Below are 20,240 nucleotides of genomic sequence, written 5' to 3' on the forward strand. Positions count from 1 at the left end.
CTCACCGCTGGTGTTGTTTTTTGCATTCACAGCGGAGCCTAGGTAGACGGAGTCCTTAACTAACCCAAAATTACGTGAGTCAATGGAAACGTTTTGTCCAAGACATCAGTGTTTTGGGTCTTTTCTTGATGACAGCGTTTACGTTGTTTTACTCTCATTAACCGCTAAACCCATTCTTGCCGCCTCTGCCTCGAATATTCACAAAAGCCTCATTGCTGAGTTCTTCAATTAAGTTTTTTTTTTCCAAATTCATTTTTATTTATTCAATCTTAAACCTATCTTAAAGCTAGACAAAAATTCATAAAACTAGCCTAATTATCCATAACTTACAACTAACTTAATTGTTCCATACGGACACTCTAAGTTAAACTATAACACTTAAAACTAATGCCTTTCGGCCCTAAGATCTATTTTACTTCATTTAAATTTTATTTATTTTGTATTTATTAGAAAATTTGAAAAAAAAACTAATATCAATATCTATTTTATTTTTACTTACAAACTACTTAAAATAAGGTCCTTAAATAAAACTTAAAACTAACTAAAACTACCTATTCTACCTAAAAACTACTTAAAACTAGAACAACAGCAGCAAATCTAACGTTTTTTGTTTTTATATTTTACTGTCTTTTTTTGTATGTTTTTTTTTATTTTTTTTTTTTTGTTTTTTTTTTGTTTTTTTTTTATATTCCATGTATTTTTTTTGTTTTTTTTTATTTTTTTGTTTGTTTTTTTTTTTTTGTATTTTTTTGTGCCACCATGCCTATTCTAATTAAAACTAAACCCTAAAACTATAAAACAAGTTTGTAAGTCGGCCAAGGCTTAAAACCCCATCCCGACTACCCACTATCAAGTGCCGATTGAAGCCACCAAAACTGGTTCTCCTGCTTCACCCTATCAGTTCGGTCCCGTTCGGACACAGCCCTACTGAACCGAAGGAGCTCCGCTCCGCCTTGTGCCATGACTTTCCGACTGTACGGGAGTCGCCTATCCACGGTTCTTCGTCTGACGTGGTAGATTAACGGAACTGCCAATCTATCCTGTATCAGACCGCATTTGTCTAAAAAGAGGAATGCCTCTGATGGAATAAAGCCGCTCAAGCGTGCACTTTCAAAATACTCGTCGTTCGGATAGAACGCCCCGAAAATTAAATTGTTGGTTGAAAACATAGCTCTTGCAATGTGACCTCGAACGAGTTTTATCACGAAATTGTCAATTCTGTTGATTCGAGCCCCGTTGTATAGGACCTCGTTGGAATAGTAATGCACATAAGAAGATTCGGCTGTTCGATATAAGCCGGTACAGCGTCTTAAACACTGCCGCTCGAACACCCGAAACTTCTCCATCTGCGAAGGGGCAACGTTGAACCACACAGGACAACCATAAACGATCATTGGCCGTATGAGGGCCATGTAGCAAATTACCTTCACTCTGGGGTCAAGCCGACTGCTAAAAAACAGCCGTTTCGTCAAAGCGAAGGCTCCTCTGGCCGTGGTCAGAGCAGCATTTATATGTCTGTCGAAATATAAATACTGATCTAGCCAGATACCGAGGTACTTCACTACACTTTTGCTCGCTAATGGCTGCCCGTGAAGATCAACGATGACCATCTTGCGCCAATTCTTACACGTATCCCTCGAGGCCCTAGCCAACGGAGTCCGGAACAGAATTGACTCTGACTTCTGGACATTTATTTTCAGTTTCTAGTCGTCGCAATATCGCTGAATCTTGTCGAAATCACGCTGCAAGAGAATTCTAATAACCTCAACCTTTCGGGCCGTTCTGTACGCAATTAGATCGTCGGCGTACGCAATTGCCTTTGTAAGACTACCTTTCAGATCGCTGGTGTAAACGCTGAAGAGAATCGGCGAATTCACCGCTCCCTGTTGAAGACCATTTTTAATTGAGAATGTTGTGGTAGAAGTTACATTGCCACTTTTGACAACAAACTTTCTACCGTTAAGCATATCATAAAGTATATACAACAATGGCTTGCTTATGCCAAGCCTGCTCAGTTTTAGGTAAAGACCCTCTAACCATACGGTGACAAAGGCCTTTTCCAAATCAACCAGAACAGCACCTGTGCATTGTTGTTTTGATTTATTCCATTGGATATCAGAAACGAGTTTAGACGCAGCATGAATTGTGTCATGACCCGCCTTGAACCCGAACTGTTTATCCGGAATTATTTTGTTGTCCGCAGCCCACTTAGTCACAGCCCTATTAATGATTTTTTCGAAAACTTTGCTGATGCTCGGAAGAAGACTTATCGACCGAAGATTTGACGGGTTGGAGTTGTCCTTTCCCTTTTTCGGGAGAGGATGAACCACAGGGGCCTTCCAATGCACTGGATAATATGCATTATTCAGTGCATTGTTGAAGAGTGTGGTGTAAATGTCAATTGCTTCCGTCGGTAAATGTCTTAGCACAACGTTGGATATACCATCGATACCTGACGACTTTTTGTACGACTTTTTGTTTTTTATTGAGTTGAAGATGAGTTGAAGCTCAACCTTCGTCACTAACAAGAGACTTGGTCCCGTTTGCTCGGCGATTATGGCATTTGCCAAGGAATCGTCATTGAACCGCATGAAACCGCGGTTCTCAGATCGCCAATATGTGATATCATTACGGAGGTAAAAGTGATTAAGTAGGGCTCTGTTTTCCAGGTCGTGGTTGGGGCGAATGCTAACATTCACCTTGTACACTTGCTGGAAGGCAGCTCCCACCGCCTCCACTTTTTCCTTCGGATCTTCAATTATGTAAAAGTCATCGTCAAAGATGGCTTCTTTTGGATCTATTTGCGCTGTCATGAGTACGTCTCTGTTTTCTTCGGTTCTTTGGAGTTTCAGACTCGGAATGTCATTGTCGTTCTTCTTCCTGAATATCTTGTTGATTTTAGGGAACATACTAGGGTCACTAGAATTAACTGACCGGATCTTGCGGTCCCAGTACTTGTTAATTGATAGCCTGTAGTTCTCCTTAATCAACAGATTGACATTTTTTATTGACGACTTCAGTGTCCTAACCTCCAAGTCGTGTGGGTCTGTAAGTCGTCTGTACAAGTTTTTGAGTCTTGTCAGTGCGTCAATAGTCGCGTTTCTGTAAGCGTCCATTTGGTCCCGTTCTTAGTACTTTGGTATTGTCTGTTCCATCGTTCATTTTATTGTTTCGTCCATCTGTTGTAAATGTTGGTCAATTTTAGTATTTGTCAGGTTTCTGTTGTTTGGTGGGGCTATGTCACTCGGTGAAACGAGGCCACCGCATCTTACTGTAATTGTAAGAATGCGTTGGAACGTATTCCTCCAACTCCACGCGTTCGTTCGGAATCTGCATTACAGCAGCCAGTCCGCAGTGATCACTGTCGTACTCGACTGTCTGTAAGCAGTTTTGCGGGTGATTACCCACTTTGTCTGTAACTGTCAGTCTGGTGTCGTACAGCAAAAGGTCCAGAAAGGAGCCGCTTCTTGGATACGATGGCTTTTCAGTAGCCAGCAGGTCGACGCCATATTCAACGCTGTAAAGATTCATCAAATTAAAAAGATGATTACCTCTGGGATTACTATGTTGATTTCCCCAATCTTCATGTTTTGCGTTCAAATCACCGGCCAAGATGAAATAGTTTTCTTCCAAGCTCAGTTTCAGTTCCCTAAAAAGAATCTCGAGTTCTGAAGCAAAGTAAGTAACCTGCGGAGCTCCAGCCGCATAAGCCGCAATCATATACATCCGCTTCCCTTGAGTGAGAGAGATGCATACAACGCAAACTTCTAGCGTCTTGAGCTTTCGCAATTCATTGTTGTATATGAATTTATAATTAATGCCTTTTCGTATAAAGAGAGCGACACCGCCCCCTTGAGTGGAGTCGGGCCGGTCTCCTCTTACGATATTGTAATTTTTATGAGTCAATTTGTGTTTGTGGTTTAGCTTAGTTTCGCTAGCCATAAACACATCGGGACTGTAGTCTGTCAACAATTGGAACATATTGGCTCTTCGTTCAATCCTAATCAGTGAATTTACATTCACAGCTAGGAATTTTAGGCGCGTCTCCGGCAGCGCGCCCATTATGGTCTAAATTGCGCCAGGCCAGGCAACAAAGAATAGAGATGATCTACCCTTTTGCCTTGCTCCTTTATCTGACTTTGCAGTCCTGTTAGTTGACCTTGAATGCTCAACAACAAGGCTACAATGTCAGGCTGCACCTCTGGTGCCTTAGTCACAGGGGCCTTTGGGCAACCGTTGGTGTAGCCTGTCTCGTGTCCCCATTCCCTGACACCATTTGGGCGTAGGAAAATTTGGGATCTACGAATTTTTGTATCGGAGCCTTCTTCAATTAAGTAATGTCAATGTCATCAGCATACACCAGACTTTTGAAAGATAGAGTCTCTAGTGTTGACGTGACATGACAGCGCATTTCCTTGTTTAAAGCCTTTTTTGGCATTGATGTGTTCTTAAGTTGTTTCCAACCCCAATGGAGCAGCGCGAATTCTAAATTGTCATCCTGCACTAACTGGCGAGTTGGCAGGGATGCCAAAACTAGACATGACTGTATCCAGCTCGTCCCTGTAGATGCTGTCATATGCGGACTTGAAATAGATATAGAAAACGGTGGGTGTCGATTTGATGTTCTTGGGTTTTTTTCCGGATATCCGAATATTAAATCGGATTTTCCAGATTTAAAACCACACTGATAAGGACTTATCAGATTGTTGATGATTTGTTTTAGACGTTGACATACTACCACCTATTACGGCAGAGAAGATTTGGTGAGCGATGTTAAGTAGACTGAATGTTCTACAGTTAGTGTAGCTCAGAGGGTCTCCCTTTTTCAGGATCGGGCAAACAATACTGTGGTTCCATTCATCGGGCATGCTTTATTCCGACCATATTTTACAGATAAGTCGGTACATGCTCCTAACCGAATTATCTACAGCTGCTTTGAAGAGCTCGGCACTCAAACTATCTACTGCAGCGGCTTTGTTAGACTTTAGCTCAGATATTGCAATCTTTACTTCGTCATCTACATTGAATAGGTCATCCTGCCTGACAGCGGAATTCGGCTTATCGTTGCCGTAATACAGTCTGCAAAAGTGGTCCTTCCATATACTCAGCATTGGCCGCGGTTCCACTTTGCGTTCCTTTTGTTTAGCTGTATTTGCCTGCCGACATTCTTCATCAAACCAAGGGTTTCTTGTTGGTGGCCGCTTATAGCTCAGCACGTTAAAAGCAGCTTCTTTGATTTCATATTTGCAATGTTCCCACTGGTTATCGATAGATTTTCGAAAAAGGTTACTGGTTTTTTTTTATAAAGTACAGACACTCTAGGGAATATTAATACCCTTAATACGTTTACGGTTCAACACAGTGCGAGTATTAGGAAAATAGGGAAGGATGAAAGAGGAGATACCAGTGCACATTGGTCTTAAAATTTTGAATATTGAAATGGGAGGGGAAAACAGAGTTGGGTAAAGCATTCCACATTCTCGATGAGTGGCTAAAAAAATCTCTTTACTTAACAGTACGTCCAAAATTGAGCTCGGGGGTAAACTGATGAGCATTCCTGAAAGTGCGAGTATTACGGCTGAATTTTTTGAGGGGGTAATGCAACTAGCTAATTCGACAGAACATTGTTTGTAAAAGTATCTGTTAAACAATGAAAGGCATGAAACATTGCGCCGGTGTTCCAGAGATGTAAATGTTTCGGTTATAGTTCTATCGCCTATCAATATCAAAGCCCTTTTTGTATCCTATCATAAAAGGTGATCTGTGATACATTTTCGATAAGAGAGCTTGATGCCAAACTTTATCAAATGCTTTTGAAATATCATATAACTGTTCGGTGAGATGAGCCATGAGATCAACAGTGAGCCTATTACTACGAAAACCATACTGTCGATCATTAAGAAGCTTCCGTTCTTCAGGATATTTCTTGAGCTGATAATTAATCAGCGTTTCCATGACCTTGGAAAGAAGGGACGTGAGTGCTATTGGACGATACTTGGAGGGAGAGGAGGATTCGCCTTTTTTAGGGACTAACTGGGCAAATGCTATTTTCCATCCACTCGGAAAGAGACCTGCAGAGTATGAAAGATGGAAAAGCTTACGCAGTGGTTTTGCCAGCGTTGAAGAACACCTCTTCAGAACGATAGGGGGAATACCACCCGGGCCAGCAGATTTGTGTATGTCAAGGTCTTTCAGTACTCTTGCAATTGCACGAGTGCTAGAGAAGATTCGTCCCATAGAATCGTTTACGCTCTTAAGAACCGGTGGACTCATGACACTCTCCGGTAGCGTCGAATTAACAGCAAACTGTGCTGCAAGTAGATTTGCTTTATCGATCGAGCTCGCATAGGGAGTGTCATTGTAGACAAGCGTTAAAACCGAGGATGACGTGGTGTTTCTTACGTTTTTTACAAATGACCAGAAGTTCTTACTACCTTTGGGACATTGTAGTATCGGCTTTATAACAACGGAAACTTACATCTCTGAACCTAATATCCTCTTTACAACTCGAATGAAACCATGAGTTCTCTTTGGGTTTGATAGATTTCACCCTATTCGGGATAAAATTTTTCATTAAACAAAGAATTAAATTTGTAACCATATCTGCGCTGGAATCGACGTCACTATCGAAGAAGCATAGTGACCAGCTAAAGTTTCTGAAGAATTCATTGAGACCGTCCCAGTTGGCTTTTTCATAATGCCAAACAGGCAACTCGAATGAAACCATGAGTTCTCTTTGGGTTTGATAGATTTCACCCTATTCGGGATAAAATTTTTCATTAAACAAAGAATTAAATTTGTAACCATATCTGCGCTGGAATCGACGTCACTATCGAAGAAGCATAGTGACCAGCTAAAGTTTCTGAAGAATTCATTGAGACCGTCCCAGTTGGCTTTTTCATAATGCCAAACAGGCGGAACTTTTGGCGATTAAGGAAGTCTTGTCTTGGCTCAAAGAAAACGTGATATCAACATCTGATATCCGTATTTTCTCCGACAGCCAAGCCGCTATCAAATCTCTGGACTCAGTCTCTACAAACTCTATAACAGTCCATAACTGTCGATCATCTCTAATGGAGTTTACAGTTTAATATTCACCTTTGCTGGGTGCCGGGCCATAGAGACATTCCAGGTAACTGTAAGGCAGATGAACTCGCCAGGAACGGTACAGTACAGCCCATCCTACCACGTTTGGCAAGTACTGGCATACCAATCGCTACTTGTAAACTGCTACTAATGCAAGACTCTCTGAGGAGGGCAGGCACCAGGTGGACCAACATCACCACGTGTCAAGCCACAAAAAACATCTGGCCAACCCTGGATTTAAAACGTTCAAGGTGCTTGCTCTCTCTAAGCAGATCGCATATAAGCTCGATAATAGGTGTCATAACCGGACACTGTCTAATAGGAAAGCACGCCACGAGACTAGGCATATTCTCAAATGACTTTTGCAGAAGCTGTATGGACGAAGAAGAGGAAGAAACGGTTCTTCATCTTCTCTGCACATGCCCTGCTCTAGCTCGAAAACGCAAGAATTACCTAGGAGAATTCTTCTTTAACGATCTAAACGATCTAAATCATATCGGTATCATCAGCCTCTAACGTTTCGTAAGGGACTCTAACTGGTTCCATTGAGCTTAGGAGGAAGCCTCAAGATTCATGTGGTATCACAATGGGCCATTAAACTGGCCTAAGTGTGTCCGTTCCATCTTGGACAGCCACTATAACCTAACCTAATGCCAAACAGTTCTCTTAGGAGTTTTTTCTTTAACTGGGTTTTTTACACATGAGAAATTTGCAGATACGATACAATGATCTGATGTGCCTAGAGGCGGTATTACAATGATTGTGTATTTATTAGGATCAGAAGTAAGAAACAAGTCTAGGGTGTTGGCGGATTAACCTGCAACGTCAGGGATTCGCGTTGGCTCATCGACAAGCTGAGTTAATTGATTTAACTCAGCAAAGACCTCAACATACCTTCCTTCCGGTGTTGACTGGCCAGAATAACGAAGCCAAGAAGAATTGTGTACGCCCGCAATGACGATTTCAGTGTGAGGATAATGGGCAACAATTCTTTGAATGGAGTCAGACAGAGCATCAAATTCGTTAAAAGTTGAATTTCTGTCCAGATTTGGACTTCCATATAAAAAACTTCGATATATGACTCATCGGAGAAAAGGTGTAGAAAACGCGTACTGGCTACCATGACGATTTGCCCGAACCAAAATCGTTGAGCATGAATCCGTTTTCGGAAGTGTTGTCATGCAGGCTGTTTTCCCCGATTATTCCACCAGAAATGCTTTCCTTCCCAAACTTTAAGCTAGCTAAATTTCAGTTAATCGTGTTTTTAAACTAACTTCATAACTACATATGTGATTTATTTATTAACTGCCCAATTTCAGTGTTGTGTAAAACTCTTCTTGTCGTATTGGAACAGGAATAAGGAATTTTTGTTTACAATACAATTTGTGTAATAAATATTATTTGTAGATAATAATGTTGGTACTTTCTGCCAGTAAAATAGAGTCAAGTGGAGTTCCCAGTTTGAAACTCTTGACTTGCATTAGTCTTATTTTGCGTTGAAAGAATGCAGTGGAAGTCCCTTATGTTGTCTGAACCTGCTCATGCCCAATGAGTTTCAAATCAACGAATTATTTAAAAACATGAAGGACATACATTCAAGGTTTTCAAAACTTCAGAAAGATTCAAATGAAGGCCTATTACGAAAATAAATGAAAATTAATTTAAATACAAAAACTAAACTTTAAAGTAGTTCTAATTTCATTTCATTTTATTTTCAGCTTCTCCGTGGTGTAAGTGACAACGAACTTCGTCAATACGATATCGTTAGAGACCCAATGAAATATCATTACACCAATCAGGGTAGCATCGATGTTCTTACGGAGAAATCTGACTATAAGGGCACTTGCAATGCGTTCCGAACTTTGGGATTCTCACCAGAAGAATCAGGCACAATTTGGCGAGTAGTCGGTGCAATTCTTCATTTAGGAAACATCACTTTCCAAAGTAAGCTAACAAATGACTCATTATTAAAAATAAAATTAAAATTCTTCTTGTTTGTAATATTTAAGGCCAGGAAGACGAACTTATCATAGCAAACAAGTCTCATCTGAAATCAGCAGCAAAACTTCTTCAAGTTACAGAAAAAGAAATATCAGATGCACTGACAAAAAGGATCATAGCTGCTGGCGGTAGCGTCATGGAAAAAGAACATAATGCTACTCAGGCTGAATTTGGAAAAGATGCTCTAGCAAAGGCCGTTTACGATCGCTTATTCACGTGGATTATAAGTCGAATTAATCGAGCAATAGTGTTTCGTGGTTCGAAAGCACAAGCTCGTTTCAATTCTGTAATTGGTGTGCTTGATATTTATGGCTTCGAAATATTCGATTCGAATAGTTTTGAACAATTTTGTATAAATTATTGCAATGAGAAGTTGCAACAATTATTTATTGGTATGAAGAATTTAACTTTTTGTGATGTGATTACATAATTTAAAACTTAAAATTAATTATTTCAGAGCTTGTGCTGAAACAAGAACAAGAAGAATACATGAAAGAAGGCATTGAATGGACAAACATTGATTATTTCAACAATAAAGTAAAAAAATTAATAATAAATTTTATTTATTTTTCAAGTTACTTATGATTTATTTTTATTAGATAATCTGTGACTTAGTTGAACAGCCACATAAAGGAATAATTGCTATTATGGACGAAGCGTGTCTAAGTGTGGGAAAAGTTGACGATGAAACACTTCTTGGTGCGATGGACAAAACTCTAAAGACTCACCCTCATTATACAAGTCGTCAGCTCAAACCAATGGACAAAGAACTCAAGCATCGTGAAGACTTTCGCATTACACACTATGCTGGTGATGTTATTTACAAGATCACTGGATTTATAGAAAAGAACAAAGATACTCTATACCAGGACTTCAAACGGCTTTTACACAATTCTAAAGATCCGAATATCAGTTCAATGTGGCCTGAAGGAGCTCAGGATATTAAAAAAACAACCAAACGACCACTGACAGCTGGAACGCTTTTCCAAAAATCAATGATTGACTTGGTTAGCACTTTACTGAAGAAAGAACCCTTCTATGTGCGTTGCGTCAAACCCAATGACATTAAGAGTGCAACCGTTTTCGATGATATGCGCGTTGAACATCAAGTTCGTTATTTAGGTCTCTTAGAAAATGTTCGCGTCCGACGAGCTGGTTTCGTACATCGCCAGCGATATGATAAATTCTTGTTGCGCTATAAAATGATCTCCCAGTACACATGGCCCAATTTCCGCTCTGGCAGCGATAAAGAAGGAGTTAAGGCACTTATCGATGAAAAGGGTTTCGTTAATGACGTCAAATATGGACACACCAAAATATTTATTAGGTAAGTCTTACATAAGCTCCCCTCTCAAAGTAAACGTTTCAATGTGAATTTATTTTTTGCAGGTCTCCAAAAACTTTGTTTTCTTTAGAGTCACAGCGCAACGAAATGATCCCCCACATTGTGACCCTTTTGCAGAAGCTAGTTCGAGGCTGGATTTGTCGAAAGAACTATCAAAAAATGAAAGCTGCTTTGGTCATAATGCGCTATTATAAAACCTACAAACTGCGTTCGTATATAAGCGACTTAGCACAACGATTCCGTCATGCGAAGAACATGCGGGACTACGGAAAGAGTATACAATGGCCCGAGCCACCTCTATCGGGGCGTGCAGCTGAACCACGTCTGAAAAGTCTCTTCAACAAATGGAGAGCATATATGATTCTTCGAAAATTCCCACGATCCGAATGGCCTCAGATGCGTTTGCAAATAATCGCTGTCAGTGCGTTGAAAGGACGCCGAAAACATTGGGGACAAGCCAGAAAATGGGCTGGTGACTATTTGTGCAATAATCAAGAAAATTCCGGTTATATTGGGTACACTGAAAGTGTAAAAAATATAAAGAATTCTGAAGGTTTCAAATTCGTGTTGTTTTCTGGATTTATTAAGAAGTTCAACAGATACAACAAAAGTGCAGACAGAGCTTTTATTATATCAGATACGGCGATTTATAAATTAGATGGAGCGAAAAACAAATTTAGAAATATGAAGCGGTCCATTTTAATCAAAGACGTAATCATTTGGAGATATAAGACCTAACAAAGTTTTGAAATAATTACGTTGTTTATTTTAGTTGACATCAATAAGTGTTAGCACGGGACGGGATCAACTTGTAGTTTTCCATTCTCCAGCGAATAATGATTTGGTTTTCATGTTACAAGGAGAACATAAACCACTGGACGAAGATCGAATTGGGGAAATTGTAGGAATCGTATGTAAAAAATATCAAGAGTAAGTGTTTTATTATTTTATTTCATTACAAGATAAGTTTATGTCAAATTGATCTAAAAAGGAACGTTTGGTTCTAATAAAAAAAAAACCTTTTGATAAAGCATTCAAGCCGACTAATATCAAAACTTGTATCGATCTTTACGAACGGTTCCAAAACCGAGGAGGGGATAGGTATCTTTTTATCTAATCCTTCTCTAGAAAGATTAATAAAGTACCTGTCGATCTTTTCCGCATTAAACAATGTTTTTGTTTATGGACAATATTATTGGATGGTATCTCAGTAATAACTTGACGAATGTTGGTTTCTAAGTGTTTAAGAGTTAAAGGCTTATCTGCATAAACACGATCTTTCGCGTAGACCCATAACAAATTTAGCGGTTTCAAATCGCATTATCTTGGTAGCAAATTGCTACCGCCTCAACGATATAAAGTCATATTCGCTCGAGTTGTGAGGCATAGGTTAGGTTAAAGTGGCTGTCCAAGATGAAAACGGACACACTTAGGCCAGTTTAATGGCCCATTGTGATACCACATGAATCATGAGGCTTCCTCCTAAGCTCAATCGAACCAGTTTGAGTCGTGAGAGGCTGATTTTACTGATATGATTTAGATCCTTTAGATCGTTAAAGAAGAATTCTCCTAGGTAATTCTTGAGTTTTCGAGACAGAGCAGGGCGTGTACAGAGAAGATGAAGTATTGTTTCCTCCTCTTCCTCGACCATACAGCTTCTGCAAAAGTTATTTGAAAATACAGCTGGACGCGTGGCGTGCTTTTCTATTAGACAGTGTCCGGTTATGAAACCTATTATCGAGCTTGAACGTTTTAAATCTAGTGTTGGTCATATGTTTTTTGTGACCTGACAGGTGGTGATGTTGTTCCACCTGGTAACTGCCCTCCTCACAGCGTCTTGCATTAGCAACAGTTTACAAGTAGCGATTGGTAGGCTAGTATGTGCCCAACGTGGAAGGATGGCCTGTACTGTACCGTTCCTGGCGAGATCTGTCCCATGCAGTTGGGGGATGTTGTAGTCTGTGTGCTTTGGAATTGATTCTAAATACCTTAGAATTACGGAGTGGCCAATGTTGTTAGTCCACTGCGACGAAACTTTGAGGCGAATAGCAGAGCTTGCAGCTATTTGTTTGCTTAAAATGTTAGCAGATGGGGCCGTGCGAAGCGATCCGCTTATACATAGGCAAGCTGAACCTTGGACTTTGTTTAATTTATCTCGGTTTATAGTTTTCTCTAAAGTAGTCCACCATACTGCCACCCCGTACACTAAAATCGGTCTGATTACCAATGTGTATAGCCAATGCGTGATTCTGGGTTGTAAACCCCATTTATTACCAATAGCTTTTTTGCAAGAAAAAAGAGCTACAGTAGCTTTTTTGACTCTTTCCTGTACTTTGCGTTTCCAATTTAGTTTTTCATCTAAGAGAAGACGCAGGTATTTAGCCTCGCCTGAGAATTTTAATTGGATTCCTTTAATATAGGTAAGGTTGGCAAATGGAATTTTGTATCTCCTCGAAAATAAGACTACAACGGTTTTGTATGGGTTAACACCCAGTCCACACCGATCAGCCCAAAGTATTAGCCTGTCTAAGACATTTTGTAAGAGTTATTTTAAGGCGTTAAGATGCTTTCCTGAAACTGCTATAGCAATGTCGTCCGCATAGGCGATCACTCTGAAGCCCTCTGCATCCAGTGAGGATTCCATTCACCACTACGTTCCAGAGGAGAGGGGATTGAACACCACCTTGAGGTGTCCCTCTACTAACGAATCGTCTGCCAGAATAGTTGCCAGTTTTGAGTTAATCATTTTGCTAGCCAGCATAAAATGAATTTACTCCTGAAGCGAACTCTCTACATTTAGATATGTTAGTGCAGATGTGATTGCAGATGTATCCACGTTGCTAAAGGCACCTTCGATGTCAAGGAAAGCAACCATAGTGAACTCTTTATGATGGAGGGAATATTGTTTCCACCGATTTACCTTTGCATATTGAGACGAAGACAGAAGTCTTGTATTAATACTTGCTCTTAAATGGATATCAATCAATCTTTCCAAGGTCTTATAGGTCGTAGATCTTTAGGATTGACTTGCGAGCATTTACCTGCTTTTGGTTTAAAAACAACTCTAACTTCTCTCCATGCAGAGGGAACATGGATCAGGTAAAGACAGCTGGTAAAAAATGCGTTAAGGATTGGTGCAATTATGTCAAAAGTCTTTTGTAGGTCGACTGGTATTATTCTATCTGGTCCTGCAGATTTAAAAGGTTTGAAGCTGTTGAAAGCCCATTGTAGCTTGTCCCTTGTGATCAGACCTTCTGTATTTTTCAAGGAGCTTGGCATCGCTGGATTAGTTGAAAAAATTTTCCGTAACCTAGATGCTTCACAAGTTTCTCCTATCATGCCACAGAAGGATCGCCAAGTAGATCGCTTAGATTTCCTTAGTGCCTACTTTTAAATTCTTAGGAATTCTTTGTAACAATCCAGTGAGAGGCTAGTCTTGCGGCTTTGGCTCGGTTGAGAAGTTTCCTGCGAGTCAAGCTCTGAGGCCCACCATTGTGGTTTCCTCTTTCCTCTTATGTGTATAAGTGGACAAGAACTTTCTAACGATCTGTTCATAGCTGAGGTGAGGTCATTGACTTTGTTGGCAAGTTCATTAGGGTTAGAGGAACGACTAGATATTCCAGGTTTTAGTAAACTTTGTAATTAGCTCCTGTATGAAGCCCAGTCACTTTTCCGATAATTTCGAAAAGTTAATAGACTAGGGTTTTCATCCACATTGATATTGAACGGGATATACCTATGATCAGAGAACGAGTGTTCTTTGGATACTCTCCAGTCCAAGATCATATGGTGTATAGTATCTGAGACAAGAGTTATGTCTAGGACTTCTTGTCGAGTTTTAGTTATAAAGGTTGGTTCATTTCCAACATTACTTACTAAGAGGTTAGTACCAGGAATATAATCAAAAAGAGGCTCACCTCTGTCGTTGATATTAGTACTTCCCCATACCGTGTGATGAGCGTTAATATCGCTCCCAATAATTAGGCGGATCCCTTGCCGTTGCGCTTCAGCGACGATTCTCTCAAAGGTTTTTCCAAGGAGTGGGCCAAGGTGGTCATGGGTAAGATACGCCGACACTAGCCAGAAACTCCCTTTGGTTGTTTCCAGCCTAGATAAGGTGGTATCTTTGTCACTGAAATGATAGAGTAAAAATACATTTATGCTACGTTTCACTAGGATGCAAGACCTAGGTTCACCTTTATCTGTCACACACAGTGTGCAGTACCCAGGAGTCCTGAGTCCTCGAACAATGGACGGAGAAGAATTTAGGCCGAGGCCTTTATGGAGTGTAAGAGATTAATCTGTACTAACTGCAGCATTTTGGCTACAATTAGGCAGATCAACCTCCACCACGGTTTTGTTCTGTTCGTCTGAGGATGAACCCAAGAGTTCGTCCTCGCTCAGAAGGATCATGTTTAGGTCGTCCTCAGTTTCCATTAAGGATGGACTGTCTTCGACTTTTTAAGAGGGTGGAGTCGTGATTGCAGAGGGCATGGGTGCATCGTTACCCTCTGTTAGGAGAGAAGACAAAGTTCCAGGCCCACCAACCACGAGTTCACCTTCGGTTGTTGTAGGAGGCCCGCTATCCGTGATAACCTCATACTTTTTTGTAAATTCGAATTTAAATGGATTCGAAGCCATAGTTTATACAGCCATTGGTCAAGGCTAGAGGACCCAAGAATTCTTCATTGAGTACCGCAATGGCACTCCTATAGTTGTGTGGCATGTGGCACTGTCTTCTTGAAACCACATATTCATCAAATCGTATTATTCAATAGCAGGCAAAAAAGTCAGTTACTATATGACCATAGCGCTCCGAATTGACGGTGGCAGTTGTCCATCGTCGTTATCGAAGGAGTAAGGTCCAATTACACCTCCGGCCCAAAAAGCGCGCCAAACAGTTACTTTTTGTAGATGTAATGGAATCTCCGTTCAATTACTTGAGGATTCTCAGAACTCCAAATACGACAATTTTATTTATTAACATACCCACCGAGTGACAAATGCGCCTCGTCGCTGAAGAAATTTTTGTTCGGAAAATCGCAGTTCAAGCACCCATTAGACGTATTTACTGGCTTGCTTCAGTTGTTGTGTGAGTTGGACTTTATATGGATGTAGATGTAGATCCAAATTCAAAATACGCCACAATGTATCATAAGAAAGTTCTAATTCCCGAGAACGACGAGGAATCGATACATTCGGGTCTTCGGCAACAGTCTCACTTCACAGTTTGTCCAATTGCTTGTGTAGTAGGACGATTATGCAAACCATAATATCCTCTTAAAGTACGATATGTGTAGTAGAAACTACTATAATAGATTTTATGTAAAACTAGAAAACAAGCTTATTTCGTTAGAATTACTAGGAGTCTTGAATCTGTTTATTCAGCCCGAGAGTGGTGGAAGATTTCTAAGCAAATACGTGGACAGTCGATTAAAACCACAACATCCATAAAAGTAAATGCATTTTGAAAACTTACTCTCGCAATCAAATGATTCAGCTAGTATCTCATACGTTCTTTCTGAGCAACAGGTTCCAGAGTTAGATTACCCCATTGAGCTGCACGAGATATATTCTGCTATATCTTCATCAAAAGATTTAAAAACTCCTTGTTTTGATGAAATACCGTATGCATTTTATAAAAATGCATGTCCATATCTTATTGAAGAAATAAAGAAGTTATTCACTGAGATTCTTGTAACTGCAACGCTGCCATCATCTTTTAGAAAATCCATTATATACCCACTGTTTAAGAAAGGAGATACAAATTTTGTGTCAAACTATAGAGGACTTTTATTTCTCGATACGCTCTATAAGCTTTTTATTACAGTTCTCTTGAGCAGACTGTCAGACAAAGTTTATAATCTTTCATGCATAATTCAACTTCAACTCTGCCAAAAAAAGAAACTAAGCTTTTTTCATCGATGTTAAGGCTGCTTTTGAAAGCATTGACAGAAATGCTCTTATTTATAAGTTATAGACTCTAGGAATATCTTAGAAGGTACTGATTCTGTTCTTAAATGATCTTCATGCGGAACTTCCAATCGGTATTGTTTAACACGATCTTTAAGTTATCGCCCTCTTATATGCGGACGAATTGTACTGTTGTCAGATAATCCTTCCAATTTGAAACAGCTAATGGAGGGTTTTAAGACTTACTGCATTCAATGGAATCTTGAAATAAATCTTGATAAGTCGGTTATAATAATATTTCGCAATGGTGGAAGAAGAGCAGCGTGCGAACAATGGTTTTACAATAATTTAGAAACAAAGGTGTCTAACAACAAAAATATCTTGGCGTAGTGTTTAATTACAACATGTCATCATGGAATGAGCATCTAACAAACAGATTGAGGGCATCTAAAAATTCCATCAATGCAACGTGGTTGAGACTGCTGCGAGACAATACCGTCCAACACTCAACAAAGTTCAACTTATACAAGTTATTATGTTGTATTGTGCACAAGTTTGCAGCGTTTCTTCATGAAAAAATGCTTTTTACTGCCCGATAATACGCCTAACTATGCTGTGCACATTGAAACAGGTTTACCGAAGGGTTTCCTAACGTCCCTCCAGCTACATTTTTCTTAATCTTCCTAATAATAGATTACCGAACATTTTATCGAAAGCCATTATAAACAAGAAAATCTTCTGGGCTAAAAAATGGTTGGATCTTTTCCATGGATGTTTGTTGGATTTTTTTTCTGACATGAATCTACTTGAATGGCCCAGCTTGCGTAACATTCTCTTACTGAAAATGAAAGAAAACCACTGTACTGAATTTACAGTTAGTGCGACACAGTCTCAATTTCACGATGAATATTACAACTTGATGTACTCTGGCATACCGAACTACTTTGATGACTCCAATTCACGTGATATGATTTCCATAATTTTAAAAGCTTGAAGCGGGTTCCTTATTATCAATGGAAGAACTTTCCAAGGAGATACAGATGAAATATGTACATTGTGTAATATGGAAGAATCGGAAAATACCATCCACTTTATTGGAACCTGCCCAGTATTCAAACAGTTTCTTGGCAGCGCCATGCTCTCTCATTCTCAACTTCTCAACATTCTTAATGGATACTCCAAACTTATATTACTTTTTAAAAGCGTTAATTTAATATCGCAATCTTGTTATAAATTAATTTTCATAACATATATATGTATGTAACTTAATCTACTTAGGTTAGGTTGGAGTGGCTGTCCAGATGTCATTGACGCACGTAGACCTCAAGGGTCCATTGTGATACCACTAATGAGGTTTCTCATGGGAGAGTTATGAACTTAAACAAACCATTTTGTACTTTTAATAAAGTTAGAGAGACGTTTTGTGTCAATCGTTGCCAGTTCACTGGTGTTATCGAAGAAGGGATTACCGAGAAAGTAATTCCTTCTAATGGAGAGTGCTGGACATGTACATAGAAGGTGTTGGACCGTTTCCTCTTCCTCCTCGTCCTCGTCCATGCAGCTTCTACAGAAGTCATTTGTGTAGACCCCTAGCCTCAGAGCATGTCTTCCTATGAGGCAGTGTCCCGTTATTACTCCAATTGTAGAGCTTATACTTTGTCTGCTCAGTGATATCAAGCCTTTTGACCGTTTTAAGTCAATACTTGGCCATATTTGCTTGGTTGCTAGGCAGGTGGTACTTTGTGACCATCTAGCATTTTTTGTTTCTAGAGCATATTCCTTGAGAAGATATTTGCATGTAGCAAGTGAGGTTTCTATGTTATGTTTTTGTCTAACATGCGGCAGAAGTGTTCCGTTTTTGGGGAGCTCATCGGCTTTACAATTTCCCGGAATGTCTCTGTGGCCCGGCACCCAAATGAAGTGAATGTTAAACTGTTCCGTCATTTCATTCAGAGATGATCGACAATCGTGTACTGATTGAGAGTTTGTGGAGACAGACGCGAGAGATTTAAGAGCGGCTTGGCTGTCTGAGAAGATTCGTATATCCTTACAAGATATAACGTTTTCTTTGAGCTTCTTAAATCGCCATTACTTCGGCCTGGAATACACTACATTGATTGGGAAGTCTATAGGATAGACTGAGATTCAGTTCAACTTAATCTACTTATATAAATAAATAAATAAATTGGGTGGCGCAAGAGTCCGTTTGAGAACTAAGGCCTAGTGACTGACAACTCTCAACTTACTAAGCTTATATAGTTTCTAAAATTTCCTTTTTAACCTGACAACTTAAAGTTATTGTCAAAACTAATATTAAACCAGCAATAAAAATTATATATACATATATTTCTTGTATCAAAAATATTTAAACTTAATCTTACTACATTAGTTAACAAAACCTACATTTTTGTTTTAGCATTAACAATCGTGAACTTCGAGTAGACGTCAGTTCAACAATTCAATGTCGTTTAGGTGGTAAGCCACGATCAATTGTTGTAGAAGGAACGACTGGAGTAGAAAACCCGAGCTTCCGAAACTCCGGTGTTGCAATCACCCTAGAAGTCCCATCATCGTACTGTGTTTAGTTATGTAAAAATTATATTTAAAAACAAATGTTATTTAATCTTAAGTCTATTTATTTCTATACAAAAAAAATAAAACTTCTGTCTTAAATGTTTAAAAATAGCATTTAACTTTAAACAAATTTTATTTCATAAGCTCAAAGCTTTTCTATTTTTCCGTTTAATCTTCTTTTTTTAATTATAATAACAATCAGACCACATAATTATTAATATAAAATAGTATTAACATTAACTAGAAGTATTTTATAAACGTTGTCAAACGAAAAGTGTTCTTGAAAGCATTTTAAATTATTTAATTATATTTTTATTATGTTTTTAATGTTTAAGCATGCTAGCGTACAATGATATTTAAAAAACAAAACTAAATATTATGCATTTAAGAAAAAAAGTAATTAACAAAGTCATAGAGCTCACACTCATGAGTCAATTAAAATGCCATTAACAGAAAATCTGAAATGTGATTTATGCACTGAAAATAATAAAAATCTATTTACATGGGCTAAGACTAAGAGTGCTTTTTTAAAGCTATAAGATCGATGAATTTTAAATGAAACATATTTTACAAAGCACTGCTTTTCATTGAGACATTTTTTACTAGTGTTATTCAAATTGTTATTTTTTGTAATTGTATTAATTTTTTTTATAGAAGTACTTAACAAAATTATTGATGTAACTTCCATTTGTTAAAGAAAAAAATCAAAATGTATCGGTGCCATCCTGCAAATTAAAGTATAAAAACCATATACAACGAATATACTTTTGTATAATTACCATAAAATAAAATGTTCATGTTTGATCTGTTAATTTTAAATAAATTTTTTTATTGTATACAAGCAAATTGTTGCATATTTTTATAATAAAAAATAAAACGGAAGCTTCTGGTTTGTCCACATTTCTGAGATCTCAAGAGTCTTTTGATTAGGTTCATAATGCAGGAGAAAAGTCTACAAAGAGTCAAATAGCAACTCTTCATTCTTAATATACAATCATATTGGTTCGACGGAAAATAACTGCGCTCAAAATGCAAACAAAATAACTTCCTATGGGAAGTTAAAAATCTGCTACTGGGGGTCTCAGAAATCTGGGTGGCATTTGTCTTATTTAACAAAAAACTTAAAATATATGTGATAAAGTAAAAGAAATGTAAACTTTGTTAAGCATATTAGTGCCTTATTTTAATTTTAAATCTGGATGTTTTAGATGACATTTTTTTAAACTTTTTTTTTCTTTAATTATGAAAACGGTGCGAGGAAAACTTTTTTTTTATTTTTTACATTTTACAGTATATATTTTATATTAAAGTAAATATCTTA

At 38.6% G+C, this 20,240-nt stretch overlaps 1 protein-coding gene across 1 annotated transcript in view; it reads left to right on the forward strand.

The window, feature by feature from the left end:
- The window catches only part of LOC129949290 (unconventional myosin ID), an 85,239-nt gene extending 66,281 nt beyond the window's left edge, over positions 1-18,958 (forward strand). The window contains exons 5-11 of the mRNA XM_056060659.1: positions 8,805-9,030; positions 9,096-9,479; positions 9,545-9,624; positions 9,687-10,414; positions 10,477-11,143; positions 11,205-11,362; positions 18,762-18,958. Coding sequence (XP_055916634.1) covers positions 8,805-9,030; positions 9,096-9,479; positions 9,545-9,624; positions 9,687-10,414; positions 10,477-11,143; positions 11,205-11,362; positions 18,762-18,930 — 2,412 coding nt within the window. The 3' untranslated portion in view covers positions 18,931-18,958. The remainder of the gene's footprint in view (positions 1-8,804; positions 9,031-9,095; positions 9,480-9,544; positions 9,625-9,686; positions 10,415-10,476; positions 11,144-11,204; positions 11,363-18,761) is intronic.
- The last annotated feature ends 1,282 nt before the right edge of the window (positions 18,959-20,240 follow it).

The sequence above is a fragment of the Eupeodes corollae genome, chromosome 3, assembly GCF_945859685.1.
Source record: "Eupeodes corollae chromosome 3, idEupCoro1.1, whole genome shotgun sequence".
Lineage (NCBI taxonomy): Eukaryota > Metazoa > Arthropoda > Insecta > Diptera > Syrphidae > Eupeodes > Eupeodes corollae.